The 23,607-nt window shown below is 49.4% G+C and overlaps 1 protein-coding gene across 4 annotated transcripts in view; it reads left to right on the forward strand.

Annotated features, from left to right (window-relative positions):
* Nucleotides 1-23,597, forward strand: part of PACC1 (proton activated chloride channel 1) — a 35,503-nt gene extending 11,906 nt beyond the window's left edge. For 3 of the 4 annotated variants that reach the window (XM_019976663.2, XM_070768623.1, XM_070768624.1), the window contains 6 exons: nt 12,091-12,300; nt 13,661-13,812; nt 16,149-16,291; nt 17,471-17,615; nt 20,194-20,301; nt 22,112-23,597. In XM_019976663.2, the coding sequence (XP_019832222.1) occupies nt 12,091-12,300; nt 13,661-13,812; nt 16,149-16,291; nt 17,471-17,615; nt 20,194-20,301; nt 22,112-22,273 (920 nt within the window). In that variant the 3' untranslated portion in view covers nt 22,274-23,597. Of the gene's footprint in view, nt 1-12,090; nt 12,301-13,660; nt 13,813-16,148; nt 16,292-17,470; nt 17,616-20,193; nt 20,306-22,111 lie in introns of those variants that run through there. The other variant, XM_070768625.1, reaches the window with a different exon arrangement.
* The last annotated feature ends 10 nt before the right edge of the window (nt 23,598-23,607 follow it).

The following is a 23,607-nucleotide window of genomic DNA, read 5'->3' on the forward strand; positions in this document are numbered from 1 at the left end:
ACTTTGTGAATATTTTAAAAACTACTAAATATATTCTCTTTATAAAGGTCCATTTTATGGATATAAATTATATCTAAAAAAACCCAAAATGAAATTAAAACAACAAACCCGTCACATCACTAAAAAGAAGAAAAGGATAAACCAAGAATTCATTTCTTCCTTGCAATCTGAATGCATCTTAGCCCAGTGCTGTCTGCAAGGTAGAGTTTTGCAGGGTTATGGTAGTCAGCCAGTTTCCTTTCCTGTGAATAAAGGTCTCAACGATGTTTTCAGAAATTGAGTTGTTCATCACACATCTTCTTAATGGACTGACTTACCAATACATTCTGGGCCACGTTTGGTTTTTGAAACAGTTCTGTTATGGGTTTTACAAAACTCATAAATTACTTTTCTCAAGAAAGTCTTATGCATTCTTTTTGTCTTTCTACTACTGTGAGTCTGCATATAAATAAAGGCTGTACAGGCTTCCCAGGTGCTGCTAGTGGTGAAGAACCCACCTGCCAGTGCAGGAGACCTAAGAGGCATGGCTTTAATCCCTGGGTCAGGAAGATCCTGTGGAGGAGGGCATGGCAACCCACTCCAGTATTCTTGCCTGGAGGAGCCAGGCAGGCTACAGTCCATAGCATCACAAAGAGTTGGGCCTGACTGAAGCGACTTAGCACAGGCGCACATACTTTTGAAAAGCATTCATCCAACTTGCCACAGAATAGCCAGTGTTTGGTTTTTCTGACTGAAGAGTACACGGGACATTTTATCAAATATCTAGCACCTTTTGAAAAATAATGGTAAAATGTAGCAGTGTCTACTTTTAGCATTCATTGAGTTCAGTCACTCAGTTGTGTCCGACTCTTTGCAACCCCATGGACTGGAGCACACCAAGCTTCCCTGTCCATCACCAACTCCCAGAGCTTGCTTAGACTCTTGTCCATCGAGTTGGTGATGCCATCCAACCACCTCATGCTCTGTCGTCCCCTTCTCCTGCCTTCAATCTTTCCCAGCATCAGGCTCTTTTCTAATGAGTCAGCTCTTCGCATCAGGTGGCCAAAGTATTGGAGCTTCAGCATCAGTCCTTCCAATGAATATTCAGGACTGATTTCCTTTTGGATGGACAGGTTTGATCTCCTTGCAGTTCAAGGGACTCTCAAGAGTCTTCTCCAAGACCACAGTTCAGAAGCATCAGTTGTTCAGCTCTCAGCTTTCTTTATGGTCCAACTCTCACATCCATGAAAATAGCTTTGACTATGCGGACCTTTGCTGGCAAAGTAATGTCTCTGCTTTTGAATATGCTGTCTAGGTTGGTTATAACTTTTCTTCCAAGGAGCAAACGTCTTTTAATTTCATAGCTGCAGTCACCATCTGCGGTGATTTTGGAGCCCAAGAAAATAGTCTGTCACTGTTTGCATTGTTTTCCCATCTGTTTGCCATAAAGTGATGAGATTGGATGCTATCATCTTAGTTTTTTGAATGTTGAGTGTTAAGCCAGCTTTTTCACTCTTCTCTTTCACTTTCATCAAGAGTGACTTCATCACTTTTACTTTATCACTTTCATCAGGATGAACTTTAGTTCCTCTTCGCTTTCTGCCATAAGGGTAGTGTTATCTGCATATCTGAGGTTGTTGATATTTTTCCTGGCAATCTTGATTCCAGCTTGTGCTTCATCCAGCCTGGCATTTCGTATGATATGCAGAGTGACAGTATACAGCCTTGACGTACTCCTTTCCCAATTTGGAACCAGTCCTTTGTTTCATGACTGGTTCTAATTGTTGTTTCTTGACCAGCATACAGATTTCTCAGGAGGCATTGGAGTGTCACATATAGCATGTGTGGATGATAAACAGTTCTATGGTTTTTTTATTTACATTACATGCCAATTTGTAGATCAGTGAAAGCCCTGTAAGACAGTAGGTGTTGCAAGAGGGCATCAGAGGGCAGACACGCTGAAACCATACTCACAGAAAACTAGTCAATCTAATCACACTAGGACCACAGCCTTGACTAACTCAATGAAACTCAGCCATGCCCGTGGGGCAACCCAAGACGGGCAGGTCATGGTGGAGAGATCTGACAGAATGTGGTCCACTGGAGAAGGGAATGGCAAACCACTTCAGTATTCTTGCCTTGAGAACCCCATGAACAGTATGAAAAGGCAAAATGATAGGATACTGAAAGAGGAACTCCCCAGGTCAGTAGGTGCTCAATATGCTACTGGAGATCAGTGGAGAAATAACTTTAGAAGGAATGAAGGGATGGAGCCAAAGCAAAAACAATACCCAGCTGTGGATGTGACTGGTGATAGAAGCAAGGTCCGATGCTGTAAAGAGCAGTATTGCATAGGAACCTGGAATGTCAGGTCCATGAATCAAGGCAAATTGGAAGTGGTCAAAAAAGAGATGGCAAGAGTGAATGTCGACATTCTAGAAATCAGCAAACTGAAATGGACTGGAATGGGTGAATTTAACTCAGATGACCATTATATCTACTACTGAGGGCAGGAATCCCTCAGAAGAAATGGAGTGGCCATCATGGTCAACAAAGGAGTTCAAAATGCAGTACTTGGATGCAGTCTCAAAAACGACAGAATGATCTCTGTTCGTTTCCAAGACAAACCATGCAATATCACAGTAATCCAAGTCTATGCCCCAACCAGTAATGCTGAAGAAGCTGAAGTTGAATGGTTCTATGAAGAACTACAAGACCTTTTAGAAATAACACCCAAAAAAGATGTCCTTTTCATTATAGGGGGCTGGAATGCAAAAGTAGGAAGTCAAGAAACATCTGGGGTAACAGGCAAATTTGGCCTTGGAATACAGAATGAAGCAGGGCAAAGACTAATAGAGTTTTGCCAAGAAAATGCACTGGTCATAGCAAACACCCTCTTCCAACAAACAACACAAGAGAAGACTCTACACATGAACATCACCAGATGGTCAACACCGAAATCAGATTGATTATATTCTTTGCAGCCAAAGATGGAGAAGCTCTATACAGTCAACAAAAACAAGATCAGGAGCTGACTGTGGCTCAGATCATGAACTCCTTATTGCCAAATTCAGACTTAAATTGAAGAAAGTAGGGAAAACCAGTAGACCATTCAGGTATGACCTAAATCAAATCCCTTATGATTATACAGTGGAAGTGAGAAATAGATTTATTAAGAGCCTAGATCTGATAGAGTGCCTGATGAACTATGGACTGAGGTTTCTGACATTGTACAGGAGACAGGGATCAAGACCATCCCCATGGAAAAGAAATGCAAAAAAGCAAAATGGCTGTCTGGGGAGGCCTTACAAATAGCTGTGAAAAGAAGAGAAGTGAAAAGCGAAGGAGAAAAGGAAAGATATAAGCATCTGAATGCAGAGTTCCAAAGAATAGCAAGGAGAGATAAGAAAGCCTTCATCCGTGATCAATGCAAAGAAATAGAGGAAAACAACAGAATGGGTAAGACTAGAGATCTCTTCAAGAAAATTAGAGATATCAAGGGAACATTTCATGCAAAGATGGGCTTGATAGAAGCAGAAGATATTAAGAAGAGATGGCAAGAATACATAGAAGAACTGTACAAAAAAGATCTTCACGATGCAGATAATCACGATGGTGTGATCACTGACCTAGAGCCAGACATCCCGGAATGTGAAGTCAAGTGGGCCTTAGGAAGCGTCACTACAAACAAAGCTAGTGGAGGTGATGGAATTCCAGTTGAGCTATTTCAAATCCTGAAAGATGATGCTGTGAAAGTGCTGCACTCAATATGCCAGCAAATTTGGAAAACTCAACGGTGGCCACAGGACTGTTTTCATTCCAATCCCAAAGAAAGGCAATGCCAAAGAATGCTCAAACTACCGCACAATTGCACTCATCTCACATGCTAGTAAAGTAGTGCTCAAAATTCTCCAAGCCAGGCTTCAGCAATATGTGAACCATGAACTTCCAAATGTTCAAGCTAGTTTTAGAAAAGGCAGAGGAACCAGAGACCAAATTGCCAACATCCGCTGGATCATGGAAAAAGCAAGAGAGTTGCAGAAAAACATCTATTTCTGCTTTATTGACTATGCCAAAGCCTTTGACTGTGTGGATCACAATAAACTGTGGAAAATTCTGAAAGAGATGGGAATACCAGACCACCTGACCTGCCTCTTGAGAAATTTGTATGCAGGTCAGGAAGCAACAGTAAGAACTGGACATGGAACAACAGACTGGTTCCAAATAGGAAAAGGAGTACGTCAAGGCTGTATATTGTCACCCTGTTTATTTAACTTCTATGCGGAGTACATCATGAGAAACGCTGGGCTGGAAGAAACACAAGCTGCAATCAAGATTGCTGGGAGAAATATCAATAACCTCAGAAATATATGCAGATGACACCACCCTTATGGCAGAAAGTGAAGAGGAAATAAGAAGCCTCTTGATGAAGGTGAAAGAGGAGAGTGAAAAAGTTGGCTTAAAAGTTAACATTCAGAAAATGAAGATCATGGCATCTGGTCCCACCACTTCATGGGAAGTAGATGGGGAAACAGTGGAAACAGTGTCAGACTTTATTTTTGGGGGCTCCAAAATCACGACTGCAGCCATGAAATTAAAAGACACTTACTCCTTGGAAGAAAAGTTATGACCAACCTAGACTGCATATTGAAAAGCAGAGCTATTACTTTGCCAACAAAGGTCCATCTAGTCAAGGCTGTGGTTTCTCCAGTGGTCATGTATGGATGTGAGAGTTGGACTGTGAAGAAAGCTGAGTGCCAAAGAATTGATGCTTTTGAACTGTGGTGTTGGAGAAGACTCTTGAGAGTCCCTTGGACTGCAAGGAGATCCAACCAGTCCATTCTGCAGGAGATCGGCCCTGGGATTTCTTTGGAAGGAATGATGCTAAAGCTGAAACTCCAGTACTTTGGCCACCTCATGCGAAGAGTTGACTCATTGGAAAAGACTCTGATGCTGGGAGGGATTGGGGGCAGGAGGAGAAGGGGACTACAGAGGATGAGATGGGTGGATGGCATCACTGACTCGATGGACGTGCGTCTGAGTGAACTCCGGGAGTTGGTGATGGACAGGGAGGCCTGGCGTGCTGCGATTCATGGGATCGCAAAGAGTCAGACACAACTGAGCGACTGAACTGAACTGAACTGAAAGCCCTGTAAAGAAGTTAAATTTGGAGTCTAGGAGTCAGTATTCCAGGACCCTCATTTGATGTCCATTGTTGACTGTGGGGCCAGCATCGCTGCACAAGGTATGGAGTTGGACCAGATGGCCTTTTGGGTCCCTAACAACTCTTAGAAGATTCTATTCAGATGTTGTGCACCAATTCAGTCATTCAGAGTTCCTTCCCTCTCATCTTGGGATCTTAGGATGCAGCACCCTGACGCCTGTTGCCACTGCAGTTCCGAGCCACTCAGTGAGCGTGCTTTTGCCTGCCTCGTGCTGAAGTGAACCTGTGGTCCCACGTGGGCCGTAGGGGCTGGGAGTGCCTTCCCAGCAAAACGGCTGCGGGCAGGCCCCTGTGCACAGACCATCGTACTTTCGGTGACCGATCAGGGATCAGCACCTGAGTGAAAGGAAGGCATCTGCAGTTGAGTGTGCAGAAGGGCCATGTCTGTGACATGCCTAATGGGGAACCCTATTCTATACAGGATACTCTCCAGGAGAAAGTCTGAATGCGAGACTAGAGAAAGACTTTGAGAGTAAAATGGAGCAGAGTTATGAGAGAGACACAGGGAGAAGGCAGGTGGCAAAGCTGTGAAGGAGGAGAAATTGACACAGTCCCTCGTAACAATAAGCAGCAGAAGTAGAATCAGAGACAACCGAAGTTGAAAACATGAGTTGCGTTAATTCCTTTTGCAGAACTGGAGCTGCTCTGTACCTTGGCTTCTCTCTCAGCTACCCAAGGGGTTTCCTTGGGGTTTCCTGCTTCCTGTTAAACATCCATTGTCTAGCGTAACCTGCTCTTCACGACCTGAAGGGACCACACAAACACTTCTGCGAATTGGCATTCCTATAAAGGAAGAATTTTTTAAACTTTGCTATTAATAATAAGGCACATCAATTGGTTTATAGTTTTATGTGCCTGAAATGTACTGACCAATTGAGAGGTAGCTAAGTTGGCATTGCACAGCTTAGTTCATCTGTTTTTTGGGCTGTTCATCCATTTAACAGACATGAGAACATTACATGCCTACTATGTGAAAGACTGTTCTGTCCCACCTCCATTTTATCTTCATGTATTTTTTCTCATTAATTATGAGATGGTTGTTTGATGGTCTTCATCTTTGTTATCTTCATTGCTGAGGGCTTCATTTTTTGAGGGCTAGAGGGTACAGTCTGTCTCTCCAATGACAGTAATTCATTGGGCAGGTACTCTGTCATGCATTTGAAGCAGATTTGTCATTTGTTTCTCTCAGAAATGCTAGAAAACTGAAGTGATTTCCTTTTCACATGCAGCAAGTGGGCCCTAGGAGTGCCAGATAGCTTGCTGTGGGCCACAGAGTAGTCAGAGTCCGAAGCAGAGCTGGTGTGCAGCCCACGCTCCCGCTGTGCCTCTGGGCTATGGATCTGGTCTTCAGTTCACCAACACGTGACTAGTGAGCACCAGATGATGTCTTCCTCAGAATCCTCCCGGTGCGCTAGTCCCAGAGCTAACGCAGCCTCCTCCACAAAGCCTCTGCTGACCTCTGCCCGGCTCCCTGACTCCCCTCCAGCCCTCTGAGGAAAGGAAATCTCAGAGTTTCCATCTCACAGCCTTCGGAGTTCTGCAGCGCTTGTAGCGCAAACCATCAGTCCTCCTCTCTCGGGATCCTCGCTCGATATCTCCCTGAAGCACGTCTCACAGTGTTACACGTTGAGTTGGTGCTCGATGTTTGTTTGTAGATGTAAAGTGAATGATTTCCTTCTTTCTGACCACCTAGGACCCTTTATAGTTCTGTGCTCCTCTTGCTTTTGTGCTTTCTAAATAAAAGAAAATGAGATAGTTATGAGCAAATACTCTTGTGTCTTTGTATTTAAAGTCCATCTCTTAATTGCAGCATTTGGTTGGGTCTTGTGTTTAATCCAGACTGATATCTCTGCCTTTGCATTGGTGGTTAGTCTGTTTACTGCAAGTGTTGATGCGGTTGCATTTGGTTCTACCATTTTATTGTTCTCTGTCTCATATGTTTGTTGTTTCTCTGTCTCTTCTTTCCTGAAAGTTAGAAAATTTGCAGTATTGTTGTATAATTTTTGCGTTAGATAGCCTTAAATTTTTAAAATTATATAAATGGCTTTTTATATTTACCCACATATTTAACATTTCCAGGGATCTTTATTCCTTCGTATACATCTGAGAGTTACCATCTGGTGTCATTTCAGAGTTTTCTTTAGCATGCATTCTAGTGCAGATCTGTTGGTAGTGAATTCTCTCTGCTTTTGTGTTTGAAAATGCCTTTTTGTCCCCTTCATTTTTAAAGGTTAGTTTGCTGGAATTTAAAAATTCTTGAGTTGATGGAATTTTTTTTTCTTTCAATGCTTTAAAGATGTTCCGTTGCCTTGTAGCAGTAGTGTTAGTCGCTCAGTTGTGTCTGACTCTGCGACCTCGTGGACTGTAGCCCACCAGGCTCCTCTGTCCATGGGATTCTCCAGGCAAGAGTACTGGAGTGGGTTGCCATTTCCTTGTCCAGGGGATCTTCCTAGCCTGGGGATTGAACCCGGGTCTCCTGCATTGCAGGCAGATTCTTTACCATCTGAGCTGCAGGAAGCCCCCATTGTCTTTCGGCCTTCATTACTTCTGATCAAACATTAACCTGTTGTTAGATTTAATTTCCTGTATGTAATATGCTCCCCCCCTCCTTTTTTTCCTGGGTGCCTTCAAGATTTTTTTTATCTTTGCATTGGCAGTTTCAGGATGATTTGCCTAGAATTGGTTTATTACTTATCCTGCTTGGCATGTATTGGGCTTCTTGAATCTATAAATTGATATTTTTTTCTCCAGTTTTTGGGAAGTTTGGGCCATTCTTTTTTCAAATATTTTTTGCATCTATTTTCTCTCTCCAATTACCTTTTGTTAGACTGCTAGATATTGTCCCACAGTTATCTAGGCTCTGTTAGATTTTTCTTTAATCTTTCTTTTTTTAGATTGGATAATTTCTGTTCATTTAACTTCAGCTACACTGTTTTTTTGTTTTCCTGCCATCTTTTGCTGTTAAAGACTCGCAGTGAGTTTTTCATTTATTTTTCTTTTCAGCTCTAGAATTCCCATTGGTTTCTGTATTTCTCCTCTGTTCATTCTAGAATTCCCATTGGTTTCTGTATTTCTCCTCTGTTCATTCCTTATCCATACATTTTCTTGTAAGTCCTTTTGGTGCTGTAAAATTCCCGTCTGCTAATTGCAACATTTGGGGTCATCTTAGTGCTGTTTGCATGTACTACTTTTTTCCTCAAGTGTGGGTCACATTTTCATGTTTCTTTGCATGTCTAATGATTTATTTTATTGAACACTAGACATTTTCCATGGGGTCACGAAGAGTCGGACATGACTGAGTGACTTCACTTTCACTTTTCACTTTCATGCATTGGAGAAGGAAATGGCATCCCACTCCAGTGTTCTTGCCCGGAGAATCCCAGGGACAGGGGAGCCTGGTGGGCTGCCGTCTCTGGGGTCGCACAGAGTCGGACACAACTGAAGCGACTTAGCAGCGGCAGCAGCAGACATTTTTAGTGACACATTATAGAGGTTCTGAATTCTCTTACGATCCTGTGAAAAATTTTTTTTAGCAAGTAGATAAAATAGCAAGACTCAAGTTCTAATCGCCTATATTCCTTGCATGAAGAGCAGCTGATCTCTTCTCAATCTTGCGGTTTCCAGCTGCTGTTTTTTCCTGGTCCTCCTGGAGTCTTCAGCAAGAACTGGAGCATGTTTTGTTTGCAGATTTGCGAGTTCATTCCCCCTTGTGGCTCCCTCCGTTTCAGAGTTTCCCCCTAACTTTCCAGCTGCTTCCCCAGCCTTGGACTTTGTCCACTGTCTCCCTGCACCACACCTTAGGGAGACTGTTCAGAGCCCTCAGGCAAAAAGCTGCAAGTTTACAAATCTCACCAGATGCAGTTTGTTTTTTTTTTTCAAAAGGGGTAGATTCTCTTTTGGTTTCAGCTTGCTTTTGATCATTTTCCAGTGCCTTCGAATAATTTTAAATTATTTCATCCAAGTTTGTAATTGTGTTCTGTAGAAGGGTGGTGTGACCACACAGCCTTGTCACTGTTGGAAGCCAGAAGCCAAGCACGTACCTTTTGGGGCTTCCATTCCTACCCTGCTTCCTCCTCAGCGTTGTGCTCAGCTGCTGGGGAGGAGACAGGCTTTTCCTCAGGGAGCCCATGGTTTCAGGAGCAGAGACCCTCCAAGAGCACTGTGGGAGTGTCTCAGCTCGGCCTATCCTAACCAAGTACCTCAGGCTGGTGGCTGAAGCAACAGAAATGTTTTTCTCAGTTACGGAGGCTGTAAGTTCAGGGTCCCGGTGTCGGCAGGTTTGGAGTCTCCCGAGGCCCCTCTCCTTTGGCTTTCAGTCCGTGTGTTCTCATGTGTGACTTTTTCTCTGAGTGTCTGCACCCTCGTGTCTCTCCCTCTTCAAAGTATGGTCAATTTACCGTGTTTTGTTAGTTTCAAGCATACAGCAAATGCATCAGTTATGCACGTATGTTCTTTCTCAGGTTCTTTTCCAGTATAGGTTATTCCGTGATGCCGAGTACAGTTCCGTGTGCTACACAGCAGGTCCTTGCTGTTTACCTGTTTTTATATAGTAGCGTGTATATTTCATCCCACACCCTAATTTCTCTCTCCCCACACCCCCTCCTGCTATCTCCTTTGGTATAAATTTGTTTTCTAAGTGTGTGAGTCTATTTCTGTTTTGTGAATAAGTTCATTTGTATCATTTTTTTTAGATTCCACGTATTAATGATGATTGTCTTTCTCTGACTGATTTCACTTAATATGACCATATGTGTGTTCATCCATGTTGCTGGAAATGGCAGTATTTCATCCTGTTTAATGGATGAGCAGTGTTCCACTGTGGATGTGTACCACATCTTCTTTATGCATTCACCTGTTGGTAGACTTAGGTTGCTTCCATGTCTTGGCTGTTATAAACAGCACTGCAGTGAGCACTGGGGTGCATGTTATCTTTTCAAATCAGTGTTTTCTCCAGATATGGGCCCAGGAGTAGGATTGCAGATCGTGTAGAATTCTGTGTTTAGTTTTCTGAGGACCCTCCGTAGCGATCTCCATGGTGGCTGTACCAGTTTACATTCCTACCAGAAGTGTAGGCCCTCCCTTTTCTCCACACTCTCTCCAGCGTTTATTATCTGTAGACCTCTTAAAATGATGCTCATTCTCTACAGGTGAGAGGTGATGATGTCGTTGTGGTTTGATCTGTGTTTTTCTAATAGTTAGCGATGTTGAGCATCTTTCCATGTGCCTTTTGGCCATCTGTCTGTATGTCTTCTTTGGAAAAATGTCTGTTTAGGTCTTTTGCCCATTTTTTGATTGGATTGTTTTCTGGTTTTTTTGATATTAAACTATATGAGCTATTTCTATGTTTTGGCAATTAATCCCTTGTCAGTCTTGTAGTTTGAAAATATTTTCTCCGAGACCGTAAGATTGTCTTTTCGTTTTTAAGCTCTTAAATTTAATTCAGTCCCAATTGTTTACTTTTGTTTTTATTTCCATTACTTTAGAAGGTGGATTTAAAAAAATACTGCTGCGATTTATATCAAAGAGTGTTCTGCCTATGTTTTCCTCTGGAAGTTTTATAGTATTTGGTCTTACGTTTAGGTCTTTTATCCATTTTGAGTTTATTTTTGTGTATGTTGTTAGAGAATGTTCTAATTTTATTCTTTCACACGTAGCTGTCCCGTTTTCCAACAGCGCTTACTGGAGAGACTTTCTTTTTTCTTGCATGTTCTTGCCTCCTTCGTCATGGATTAATTAGCCGCGAGTGTGTGGGTTTATTTCTGGGCTTGATATTCTGTTCTTTTGCCTTGCGTTTCTGTATTTGTGCCCATACCATACTGTTTTGATTACCTTGTAGCATAGTCTCAAGTTGCTAGGAAAGGTGGAAAAAGGGAGGAGAAGGGGACGACAGAGGATGAGATGGTTGGATGGCATCGCCGACTGGATGGGCATGAGTTTGAGTAAACTCCAGGAGTTGGTGATGGACAGGGAGGCCTGGCGTGCCGCAGTCCATGGGATCGCAAAGAGTCAGATACTGAACTGAACTGATAGTCTCAAGTCAGGGGGTGTGATTCCTTCAACTCTGTTCTTCTTTCTCAAGATTGTTTTGACTGTTCAGGGTGTTTTGTGTGTCCATACAAATTGAAAATGTTTTGTTCTATTTCTGTGAAAAATGCCACTGGGCTCTTGCTCTTCTTTATAGACAATTGTGCTGTTGGATTAGGGCCCATCCTTATGACCTTCTTGAACCTCCTTAGCTCCTTGACTGCCCTGCTCCAGACACTGTCATCCTGTCTTAAGTCTTCACCTTAGGGCTTTTGGGGAGGGGATGGCCTCAGGACACACCATTTAGGCCCACTGTATTTCAGGCACCGCCTGAAGGGCTGGGGGTGCAGTGTGGACAAGAATGGCTCAGGATCCACCCACGTGGAGCTCACAGCCTGGGGGATAAAAAGACATGTAGACGGTGACATTGCAGAGTGATGACAAGGACCTTAGGGTGTCCTGGGAGCACTGAGGATGGGGTGCCAGTCAAGTTATGGGGTCAGGGGAGGCTTCCTTGAGGACATGCCTTTCTAAACTGAAACCTGAAGGATGAGTTAGGAGGCAGCCGTTGGGAGAACAGTGCTTCAGGCCAGGCTTGGGGTGAGAGGGGCTTCGGGGCAGAGGAGGGCGCACTGATAGGGCTGCTCAGGGGTGGGCAGTGCCCATGCTGGGTTGAAAGCGTCCCAGGGAGTCTCCTCCAGCTTGGGTCCCCGTCCTGGCAGAGCAGGAGTGTGGTGTGTGTTGACGGGTGCCAGGTGTTGGGCTTTGGGGGGTTAGGTGTGCAGACAGCCTCGCCTCTGGGGTGAAGCAGGTCAAGGGCCTGGAGACACCCTCTGGGTCATGTGTGTGTTGTTGTCGCTCAGCCCTGGACAGCGAGTCGGCCTCCAGCAGCATCCGTTTCAGCAAGGCCTGCCTGAAGAACGTCTTCTCAGTCCTGCTCATCTTCATCTACTTGCTGCTCATGGCCGTGGCCGTCTTCCTGGTCTACCAGACCATCATGGACTTCCGCGAGAAGCTCAAGCACCCTGTCATGTCGGTGTCTTACAAGGAGGTGGATCGCTACGACGCCCCAGGTAGCGTCTGCCCCGGGACAAGCATTGGGTCCCAGGCAGCGATTTCTAAATACCCCCTGAGCCACCATTGCATTCCTGGCATGGTGTCAGGCACTACGGGCAGGGCAGGGGAATCTGAGACAGTCTGGGTGTGGGTTGCCCCACCCCACAAGCTGCCCTTGGTACCCAGCCAGAGGGTTGTGTGCCGAGGAGGGAGGCAGACCGAGCCTGGAGTGCTTGCTGGCTGCAGGGCTGGAGTGGGCACCGAAGGCTTCGTTCACAGCAGGATTTGAGCTGGGCTTTGGCAGATGGAAGAGTTTCTCTGGGAGGTGGGTCTGTAGGAGCAGAGATGAACTTAGGGAGACAGGGCTTCTCTGGGGAGATGAGTCTGGCCTGGCTGGAGCTGGCGGCCAGTGACCAGGGGAAGTGGAAGTTCTGGGGGCCAGGGGAGGCGTGGCCATCCAGAGGTGGCTGGGGCCTGCCTGGAGTGGGGACCCCCAGGCCACATCACCCACCGGGAGCCATCTCTGCCGAAGAGGGGACTGTCCGCTCCAGGGTGGCGGTGCTGGTGCCGGGCTGTGGTAGCGTGGTGTGAACAGTGGGGGTTGGGGGGCGGCATGAGGTCTGGGGGCTTGAGCTCTGCCCGCCCGGCCTAAGCACCCCCCTGCTGTGCCCACAAGACACCCCCGAGTGACCCTTACAGCGCAGAGCCGGAGTCTCGGGTCCTCCCTCCCGGGGGGTTCTTGACAACGTGTACTGGTCCCAGTGTCTTCGCCCGTTTCGTGATTGTCCCTCCTCTCTGTGTCCACTGTGGTCTTTCTCTCTGTGGGTTTTACTCTCTGTATCTGGTCCCTTTGCCTCTCTGACGTTGCCGGTATCCCAGGTCCACGTGCAGCTTTCAGTGTAGTTAGAACAGCTGCCATCCTTGCAGCTTGGAGCGCGGCGCCTTGGCTGGGGAAGGGGAGGGACTTTGGAGATGTGACTTGCACACGTGGAGCTCCCAGTCCGGGAGTCCCACCACCAAGGGCCACCCGGTGAGCCTGCAGGTGGGTGGTGGTCCCGGGGGCCTGGCCTCCCGGCTCGGTCTCGGGTACCCCCTGGGAGCACGTGGAGCAGGGCTCTGAATGGGGTGGGTATTGCTGTAGGCACCGGGGAGGCTGTGTCCCCGGCCAGGAGAGGGGCTATGAGAAGGCCCTGGCTGCCTCCATGAGAGCGGGGCTTTCTGAGGGCAGGGCACGGGGCTCCCCACCCCCTGTAAACAGCCCTTTTCTTCCTCTGCAGTCACCCTGGGAGTCCTGGACTTAGGTGATTGATGAGTGTGAAAAAAATACTCATGACATGGTTTTAGGGGTGTGTTCACTTCTCTCTGTTCCCCCTCCAGGCATCGCCCTGTACCCCGGTCAGGCCCAGCTGCTCAGCTGTAAGCACTATTACGAGGTGATCCCGCCTCTGAGGAGCCCCGGGCAGCCCGGAGACGTGAACTGCACCACCCAGAGGATCAACTACACGGACCCCTTCTCCAATCAGACCCTGGTAACGCTCGTCTCCCGGCTGGGGCTGGGCAGCGCGCACCCCGGGGCCCCTGTCTTCTTTCTGCCAGCTAGCCTCCCTTGCCCTTGGGGTGGGCCCTCACCCACAGCAGACGTGAGGCTGTCCTCTGGGGTCTGGCCGTGGCTGGCTCGCCTGCATCCAGGGCGGCAGTGGGCCTCGGCCTTCTCTGAGTGACCCTCTGTGATTCCCGGCAGTGTGATGAGACACCTGGTCCTGGATGGAAGGAGACAGGGCTGCAGAGTGGAGCTGGTGTGAATTTGCCAGGCGGGCCCCATACCCGAGTGCTCGACAGAACTGCCAGGATTGTTTCTGATAATACAGATTCCAGGTCCCACTTGGGCCCACCGGAATCGTGGTTCCTGGGGTCGGGGCCTGGGAATCTGTGTTCTGGAGTAATGGGGGCCAGTGTGAGAAGGAGCGCTGGTCCGGGAACAAGGACCCCGGCCCTGGCCGTCACGGAGGCTCTGCTCAGCAGGGGAGTGGACGACGAGGGTTCTGGAGACAAGGAAGGAATTCTGTGTATATTTACATCTTCTCCTTTGCTTCCCGTATCCTTGTTTCCAAAAGGACAGGGCTGCGTTAAGTTTTCCAGCTCAAAACAAGGAAGGAAAGGGTTTCTAGGCAGAGGAACTCTGCACCAAAACATAAAGGGAGGCAGCGGCATGCTTGTTTGTGCCTCTGAGCAAAATTGCACAGGTGGGTGTCTCTGGAGAGCCAGGGGCCCCCAAAGGGCAGCAGATGGCGAAGCTGTGGACAGAAGGGCCGGCTGGACGAGGAAGCTCGCGTGTCGAGTACAGAGCAGGACCTGCCCCTTGGGTGATAGGGAGGCCCCAGGTGGACCTTGAGATGAAAGAATTCCTCTGAGACTTTTTGTTAATATGTATTCTAGACCTCCTCCTGAAATCCTGCTGAAATGATTCCCACTCCTGCACACGATAGAGTAAGGTACAATATCGATAATAACCCTGCCAACCAAGAACGGATAGGAGGACCAGAGATTTTGAGGAACTGGTGTAAAGTATAAACAGCCCGTTGGATCAGATCAATGGAGCAGGGCCAGGGAAAGCCTGTGCCCGAAAACAGGTGCCCCAGAGTCCCTGCTGTTGTGGTGAAGGCTTTCCTCCCACTCCTAGCTCTGTTTCATCACGAAGAGCCAGGCTGCCTGTTGGGCAAGTTGGGATCCTGGCTCCAGGCCTGGCGGCCCGGCTTGCAGCCCCCATGGGCTGCTGGGACGGTGTTTGCTCCGGAGGAAGGCCCCGGGGCCCTTCTCTGCATAAGCTCGGGGTGGGGGGTCCCTGCCTGGGCACTGGGCCAATGGAGAGGAACAGCAGAACTCGAGACGGGACATCCGCGGCGGAAGGAGGGGAGCCCTGGGGGAAAGGACTCTTCATGGGAGATGAGGACATGGAGCGGGCCCGCAAGGCCCACCGCCTTGGGGCGTCCTCCGCGTCAGCCCCAGGCTGGGGCGAGCCTGCAAGAGCCCCGCTTAGCAGGAAGCCCACACCCCAGACCCGCGCTAGTCAGCCTGACCCCACACTCGGAATGGAGAATTCAGGGTCGCCGGGAGACCAACAGCACAAGAGGCGGGAGAGGAACTGACAGAATTGACTCCAGGAAATGGGAGCTAATTTAAATGAAAAGAACCGTGAGAAATTGGAACGAGGAGCTGGATAGTACAGTGCAGACACCGTCCGGATGCCCCGCTCTCTTAGTTCTCTGGGTACCAGCCCGTGTCTACTTAGATGGCGCTGCAGATACAGGCTCCCTGGCCTGCCTTCCTCTTGGCTCCCCTCTGAGTGGGACGCTTACCAGGAGTCACTGTGGTCCACACCCGTCCAGGCCGGTTGGATTTGTTATAATAGTTAGAGTTTAACTGAGTATCATAGAAATTGATGAAATGAGGGCTCAAAAGGAGAGTAGTTTCTGTGCAGACGGAAGCTGACTGCAGTTACTGCCTTCAGCCCGAGGTGGCTCCTTGCCGTCCACGGATGTGGACTAGAGAGGAGGCACCTGGTCCCCAGGCCCCGCATCCCTCCCCGCGCCAGGCAGAGCAGTGGAGAAGGAGCAGAGGCCGCGGTGGAGCTCCCCGGAGAGGCAGGGCCGCCTGCCGAGGCCCGGTGACGCCCCCGGGGTCGGACCTGTGAGGTGTGTCCTGCCTCGGCCCCGGGGGAAGGTCGAGGTGGGGTGGGGGCCGCCCCTTGGCGGAGACTCCTGCGTCCTGGGTCTCCCGGGCCTGGTCCACTGGGAGGCCCACCTCGGTGGGCAGGCACGTGTGCCCGGCTCCCCAGGCTGGCACTCTGGTCTCTCTGTCTCCGTAGAAATCCGCCCTGATTGTGCGGGGGCCGCGGGAGGTCCAGAAGCGGGAGCTGGTCTTCCTCCAGTTCCGCCTGAACCAGAGCAGCGAGGATTTCAGCGCCATCGATTACCTGCTCTTCTCGTCCTTCCAGGAGTTCCTGCAGAGGTACCCTTCAGAGCCTGCTTGACCCCCGGGATCTCACTCTAGCTGTGTGCATCCCTGGGCTGGGGGCGGGGGCAGGTGCGGGGAATCGGGATGCTAGGCAGCTGCTGGGCAGACGGAGGGCCCCCTGAGACAGTCCGGGCAGCCTGGGGGGTGTTCTGACCCCGCACGCAGAGCTGGCTGTGCCCCTGAGGGTGGGCGTTTGGGTCCCCCGCTCCCTGACGGCGCTGCGGAGGACAGGCTGGAGCTGCCCGGGTTCTGTGAGGCCCCGGGCGTCCAGCCTCTGCTCTGGACTGTGTTCCCCCGGTGTCCAGGGACTGGGGTGGCCCTAAGGGAGGTCCCGGTGCCCGCTTGCCACCCGTTTCTAGTAGGAGGGTGCAAGTTCCTGTTCATCTTGGGACACCCCTGTTGCACCATCTCTGGGGCCCAGAGTGGTTGTGGGTGGCAGGAGCGTGTCCTGCAGGGGGGCCTGAGGGGGCGGTGACTCAGGTCCTCCGGGTCCAGCGGCTCTGTTTCAAGGAAGCAGGTCGGCAGCTGAGGCTGAAGGGAGGCCGCCCCCCCCAACCCCTGGGCTGACGTGGCTGTGAGCCGCCTCCGCCGGTCACACCCGTGGCCCCATCCTGGGGCTCGGGGCCTCCGCCTCTTCTGCCCCTTCTTCCAGCTGGAGCTCCCCTCCCTTCCCTGCAGACACGGGCCGCGTCCCTGTGCCCCTCTGAGCGTTCTCAGCACTGCACTGTGGTTTCCTCTTGGCCGTGGGTGCTTTGTGACCCTTGGGCGCGCGCTGCGGATGCCTTTTCTGGCCAAGAGCTCCCAAGGGAACCCTCCTCCCCTCTCCGGGCCTTTAGAGAGGCTGATGGCCAGTGAGGGCACCCCAGGGCTGCTGAAGCTGAGTTCTCCAGGGTGCTGTGGGGCCCAGCCCAGTCTGCAGGCCTCTTTTCTGGGAGCAGGTGGTGGAGAAGACAGGGAGGGGGGTGGGGTGGGGGGCTTCTGCTGGGAGCTCCAGGGACCACGCTTCGGCCTTGAGGCAGGTGACAGCTTCCCCTCCAGCCATGAGGAAGGAGGGGGTGAGCTGGGTCCTGCCAGTACTAGCAGAGGAGATGCTGGCCGTAGGGGCTGGAGTTTGAGTCTGGCTAAGTTCGAGCCCTGCCTGATAACACAGACCTTCCTTCTCTGCCCTCCAAGCCCAGACAGAGCTGGCTTCATGCAGGCCTGCGAGAGCGCCTATTCCAGCTGGAAGTTCTCCGGGGGCTTCCGCACCTGGGTCAAGATGTCCCTGGTGGAGACCAAGGAGGAGGACGGGCGGGAGGCGGTGGAGTTCCGGCAGGAGGTAGGTGGCGCTGGGCTCGCCTCGCACCTTCCCTGGGTCCACCCTTGAGTCCAGGTGCAGGGAGCCTCTCGGAGGGGTCGGCTTCGCCCCGGGCTCTTAAGGGTGAGTGGATGTCCGACAGGAAGCGAGTGGGCCCGCCGCTGGGGGGTTCGCCGCGCGTTTCTTCTGCAGGCCCGGCCCAGATCCTTTGCTTTTGTCCCAGCGGCTCCCAGAGCGCACACGGCGGAGCATTTCACAGAGCGGTGCCTGGTCCAGCTGGATCTGAGCTGGTTTGTAGCTCTGCTCCACTCCCTCCCACGCAGCTGGCAGCTGCATTTGAAAAAGAAGACTATTCACAGGGCAGAGGTTAGATGCAGGGATGGCCTCTGAAGTGTTAGGTGCATGATGACCAACTGGGACACAGGAGGAAAATATCTTTTTATATTTTTAAAATCTCATTCTAATCTGGTTTTCAAAAAAAAAAATCTCATTCTTCTTGTCTTTTTGAGTGTTTTAAAACGCAGGTACCGTCAGGATAGTAATAGTAAATAATGTCACTTGTAAGAGAGTGATCAATGTGTTGGGTACATGCTCAGAACGTTTGCTAATGGGAAGTGTGATACGAAAGCTTTCAGCCCTCTGACCTGAGGCCAGGAAGTATGCCGTGACCCAGGCAGGAGAGTGAGAGGCTCCTGGAAACAGGCGTGGAGCCAGGGTGGAGGGAGGGGACCCTGGGGTTGCCTCGGTTCAGCGCCTGCGGGGCTCAGTCCTCCCGCCGGCATGCACGCCCAGGCCCCGACCACCCATGTGCTGTGTGTCAGTGGCTGGGGGCCTGCAGGGCCATGCAGGAGGCGGCTCTGTTCTCGCATCCTCTGCTCCCCCGTGGAGGGAGTTCCATTTGGGCTGGGCTTTAAGGGCAGCATTAGGAAGGGGCCGGGTTGAAGTAGGAGGACCCACTCCAGCTGACAGACGGGCCGACGGAAGCCAGGCACTCAGGGTCTCCTCTGGGTCTGCCCCTGCCTGAACCATGCTCCTAGGACTTCTCCAGGTGGGAGGCCTTTGGGAAAGGCGTGAAGCCAGTTTTCTTTAAGAGAGAGGCTTTTTTTTTTTCCCTGTCATAGGTGGTGACGACCCCCTGGCAGTAGGTCCTTAAAATATTTCTCTTTTGCAAGATAGTTGTCATCGCCTGGGTTTTTACACCATGCTTTTCTGCCAAGAACTCCACAAGTTCTTTTTTATCTGGCCCCCAAATCAGCTGAGAAAGGAGACTCGGCGTGTCCACCTTACAGTTAGATCTTCACAGGCCTCCCTGGCTCCCCTGGGAGCTCCAGCAGTGATCTGAAACCAGGGGGCCAGCCCCCTCACCCACGAGCCTGTGCGCTGTGGAAGGCGCGCGTGCCTTTCAGCATTGTCTGCTGAATGTCAGACAATGGGAAGTCTTTGGCAGGGAATGTGAACACTCTTTTGAACAAAAATGTTTTAAAAATTATTTTCTTAATGTTTTTATATCATGTTGTAAAGTTCAAAATGCTTCTCCTTTGTGTTGTTTTACGAGAGCCTCGCTACAGCTCAGTGAGATGGGCGTTTTGTCCTGTTTATGAGTGCAGAGGAGAGCTGACTCATTTGAAAAGATCCTGATGCTGGAAAAGATTGAAGGCGGGAGGAGAAGGGGATGGCAGAGGATGAGATGGTTGGGTAGCATCACCAACTCAGTGGACATGAGTTTGAGTAAACTCCGGGAGTTGGTGATGGACAGGGAAGCCTGGCGTGCTGCAGTCTATGGGGTCGCAGAGAGTCAGACACGACTGAGCAACTGAACTGAACTGAACTGATGAGTGCAAAGGAGAGGCTCAGAGCAGATGATGGCACAGCCAGGCTTCTGCTCCTGGGACCTGTCTGCTCTCCATCTCACCTCCCAGCCTCTGCAGTAGCTGTAACCAGGCCTCTCCAAGCACGCCTGCTAACTGTTTACAGGGAGTGCTCAGCTGGGCCAGTCTGTGAGGCTGCACTTTGTCCTGGAAGACTGGAAGGGTTGTAAGAATCAGCTCTTCAGGTCAAGTATTTTGAAATGTGAGATTTTTATGTTGTGAGTTGAGTCTTACACATTACTTTGAAAATGATTTAATCAGGAGTACAGATATCTGGCTTCCCAAGAGGCGCCAGTGCCAGAGACATAAGAGACACAGGTTCAATCCCTGGGTTGGGAAGATCCCCTAGAGGAGGGCATGGCAACCCACTCCAGTGTTCTTACCTGGAGAATCCCATGGACAGAGGAGGCTGGGTGGGCTATGGTCCATGGGGTCGCACAGAGTCGGACACAATGGAAGTGACTTAGCATGCACAGGTACCTAGTGACAGGTTTTGGTGACAGTCCAAAACACCCACTGTGTGCTCCAGGTCCTATGGGAACCAGGCTGAAGCCTGGGCTCTGGGACCAATCTCAGGACGTCGTGTAGAGGAGGTTTTTGTCTCTCTGCCTCCAAAAGATGGAGCGAGGGGAGCCGGGGTGTCAGATCCCCTAAAATGCCCTTTCCTCCCCTGCAGCCCTGGCCAGGGCGGCACACAGGCAGTAACACTGCTCTCTCTCCTCTGTACCTAGACCAGTGTGGTTAACTACATTGACCAGAGACCTGCTGCCGAGAAAAGTGCTCAGTTGTTTTTTGTGGTCTTTGAATGGAAAGATCCTTTCATCCAGAAAGTCCAGGATGTGAGTATCACCTAAGGTCTTGACCATGAGCTTCCTACCTGAGCCGTTTAGGCTTTAATCCTCGCGGGCCGCCCTCATCTCCTTCCGTAGCGCTGATCTGCCGCTTGTATTTATGACATGCTTGTTCTCTCTCATTTGTGTTTAATCTCGTCTTCAGCGCTAGACTGTCTTCCCTGTGAACATGGGGGCTTCGTCTTTGTTTACCGTTTAAGTGGTGTCCAGCACGGTGCTTAGTCCAGAGTAGCCACTCAGCAGTGGTAGTGAGTGAGTGGAGTAGAAAGCACAAAGTTAATCATCTAGTTACTGCTGCTGAAAGCCGTTGTTTTTTTGTTTTTAATTGCTTCTCTGTAGAATAAGAATCTTTAATTTGTCATAAGTCGAAGTAGAAAGGTACTTTTCAGGGGACTTCCCTGGCAGTCCAGTGTAGTTAAGACTCCATGCTTCCAATGTAAGGGGCGCCGGTTTGATCCCTGGTCGGGGAACTACAATCCCACCTGCCCTGTGCTGTGGGGCCAAAGAGAAAAAAGAAAGGTACTAATCAGAAATTAAAGAGAGCATCAATTAATGTCAGATTCTATACTCACCATCTCAGAAGGGGAGGAATAATGGGACAGCTTTGCCAGAACATTCCTGAGACGCCATCCACCAGAGCTAGTCCCGTATCTGATAAGCAATTTTTGTTTTAAGATCGTCATAAAGTATCTTGATGCGGTTGTGGGCTGGGGGAAGACATCGCAGAGCTGAGGCTCAAACCCGGAGGGTCTCTGTGATGTGGTGCGTGATCCCACCACGCTGTTAGCTGTGGGCCTGGCTGGGCCGTGCACACATTAAGTGTGTGCAGACCCCCTGAATAAAAGACGCCACGTAGAAGAATGAACGCCTTTAGTTCCACAGGGCAAGTGTGTGATCAGGCATTTTCTAACCTGCTGTGCTCAGTGTTTTAAGTCCTATCCCGGGCCACGTAAAGCCCTGAGCTCAAGGTCCCTTGACTTAAGCCATCCATCACGTTCACAGCCATCCTGAATGGTGGTGGTAGAGAAACCCCTTTCATGGATGAGCCCGAGGTCCCTCTGCTGAACCGGGAACTTAGAAGTGCTATGTGTTGACCAAGCAGGGAACTCAGACGTACAGGCTGTGACCTCGGCCTTGAAGGAGTTTCAGTGGGTCAGAGGACCGCCTAAGCCATAAAGGAAGTAATTGCAGACCGTGAGGAACTGCCAGGGGAGGTTGTGGAAGAAATCTCTCTGCTCACATTGAGAGGGTTTGGCTTAGTGGTCAGCGGGAGCTGTGAAGGGCCTGGAAGGATCAGTGACTCGGGGAAGCGGTGAGGGCAGGTGAGTCGGGGGGCCTGGCCTGCAGGCCATCAGTGTTGTTTGGAAGCAAGGTCGCATTGTGAATTAGGCCAGAAATTTAAAACTCAGCACTGATTATCTTATTTGTGCAGAGCTTTTTTGAAAAATTCTTTTTTCTTCTTCTTTCAGGATCGCTTTATTATCAAGAGGGACTAATATTTTTCTCCTCAAACTGGAGCTATGAACCAAGTATAGAGTTATGGCAATTTAATAATTTTTTGGCTGCACCAGGTGGCATGCCGAATCTTAGTTTCCTGACCAGAGACCGAACCCGCGCACCCTGCTGGGGAAGCACGGAGTCCTAACCACTGGACAGCCAGAAAGCCCCAAGTTATGGCGGTCTTAAAATCCAGTTGTTTTTCTTGTTGTGCCAGTAATCTAGGGGGCTCTTTGACAATAACCCTGAGAATCAAAAATGGAAGCCAACTGAGAAACTTATGTTTGTTTCCATTTCACAGATAATCACCGCCAATCCTTGGAACACAATTGCTCTTCTCTGTGGGGCCTTCTTGGCATTATTTAAAGCTGCAGAATTTGCCAAACTAAGTGTAAAATGGATGATCAAAATTCGGAGACGATACCTTAAGAAAAGAGGTCAGGCAACAAACCACATAAGCTGAAGTTGCCAGTGTTCTTCGTAGAAACTGCCCGAGTTGATGGAAGTTCTCATCTTCCACTTTGGTAAACCAAGGTGCCAACGATCCAGTCCTCACTTGAAGAAAATGGGCTTTGCCGGGGGCCTAGCCTGTCACACTGCAGCTTCTAACCTGGTCCCCCAACGAGACTGTCTTAGAGCCCGGTGGAACAGATCCAGTGGATGACCTAAACGTTATTTAAGTATTTAAATTATTAATGAACATTTTTGACATATGACATGAATATGTCAAATGGAAGATGGACTCAGATAGAATCCAGTTTTCTGAAGGTTTGTGGAAGCCGTCTTCCTTTCTCCTTGGTTTGGTGTAAGTTAAGGTCTAACAGGATGATTAAGGTTCTGATCGTAGGTTTTCTCCTTGAGATTTTTTTTAAATTAACAAAAGTGTGTGTGACTTTCTTCTCCCCCACTGGTGACTCTCCAGTGGTGGAGGTCACAGTGTGGAACCAGTGTGTTATTCATGAGAAACAAAACCCATCACATCTCTGGTGCCATGTGCGAGTCTCTGATGCACTCACTCATGTGTTAAATATTAAATGAGACTGTTTTTTAAAACTACTGTGGAAACTATAGTAATTAGATCGCTTGTGGACTGAGCAGCCACCTACCTACCTGTCTGGCTAGAATATTGACTGATGGATGTTATGAGTTTGGTGTGATTAACATGCAGAAGCACTAGGATATGTGTGCAGAGTAGGTCCCTCCTCAGTGTGTTCTGATTTCATTAACAGGTGAATAAAAGTTAGGTTAATATAGAAACAATCAGTGAGCCGGTGTGCGCATCTGCTACATCAGTAGGCACTGGTATGCTTTTATCCCGTGACCTCCAAATAAAAGGGGGTGTGAGCCTGGACTCCCAAGGTATGTCACAAGCACGTGCAGGGAAGGGCAGGGTGGGCAGGAAGTGGCGGTGAAGCTCCGTGAATAAGCTGTGTTAACTCTTCCGTCCTGCAGCCCGCCCATCTGAGAAAGGCACCCTCTGCATGGACCCTCAGAGCTTTCAGCCTAGCCTGAAAGGAGTACCGTCTGGGCATTTTTCACATGGTAGCCAAGGTTTTGGAAATTATTTTGGGGAGTTCTAAACTGTTTACATGACCTTTGCATCCAGAGAGGACTTGGGTAGCATTTCTTCAATTTTGTGGGTAGCACTTCAATTTCATAATTTAGATTTAGGTAATTCAAAGAGAAAAACTCCAATGTATGAGGGGGCCAATTTTAATCTCATGTCTAACTTAGCAAGAAACTGTGGTTTTTGGTTGAATTATTAAAAGTGAACTTGTGTAAGGAAATATTCTGTGC

This window comes from Bos indicus, chromosome 16 (assembly GCF_029378745.1).
Source record: "Bos indicus isolate NIAB-ARS_2022 breed Sahiwal x Tharparkar chromosome 16, NIAB-ARS_B.indTharparkar_mat_pri_1.0, whole genome shotgun sequence".
NCBI classification, from domain to species: Eukaryota; Metazoa; Chordata; class Mammalia; order Artiodactyla; family Bovidae; genus Bos; species Bos indicus.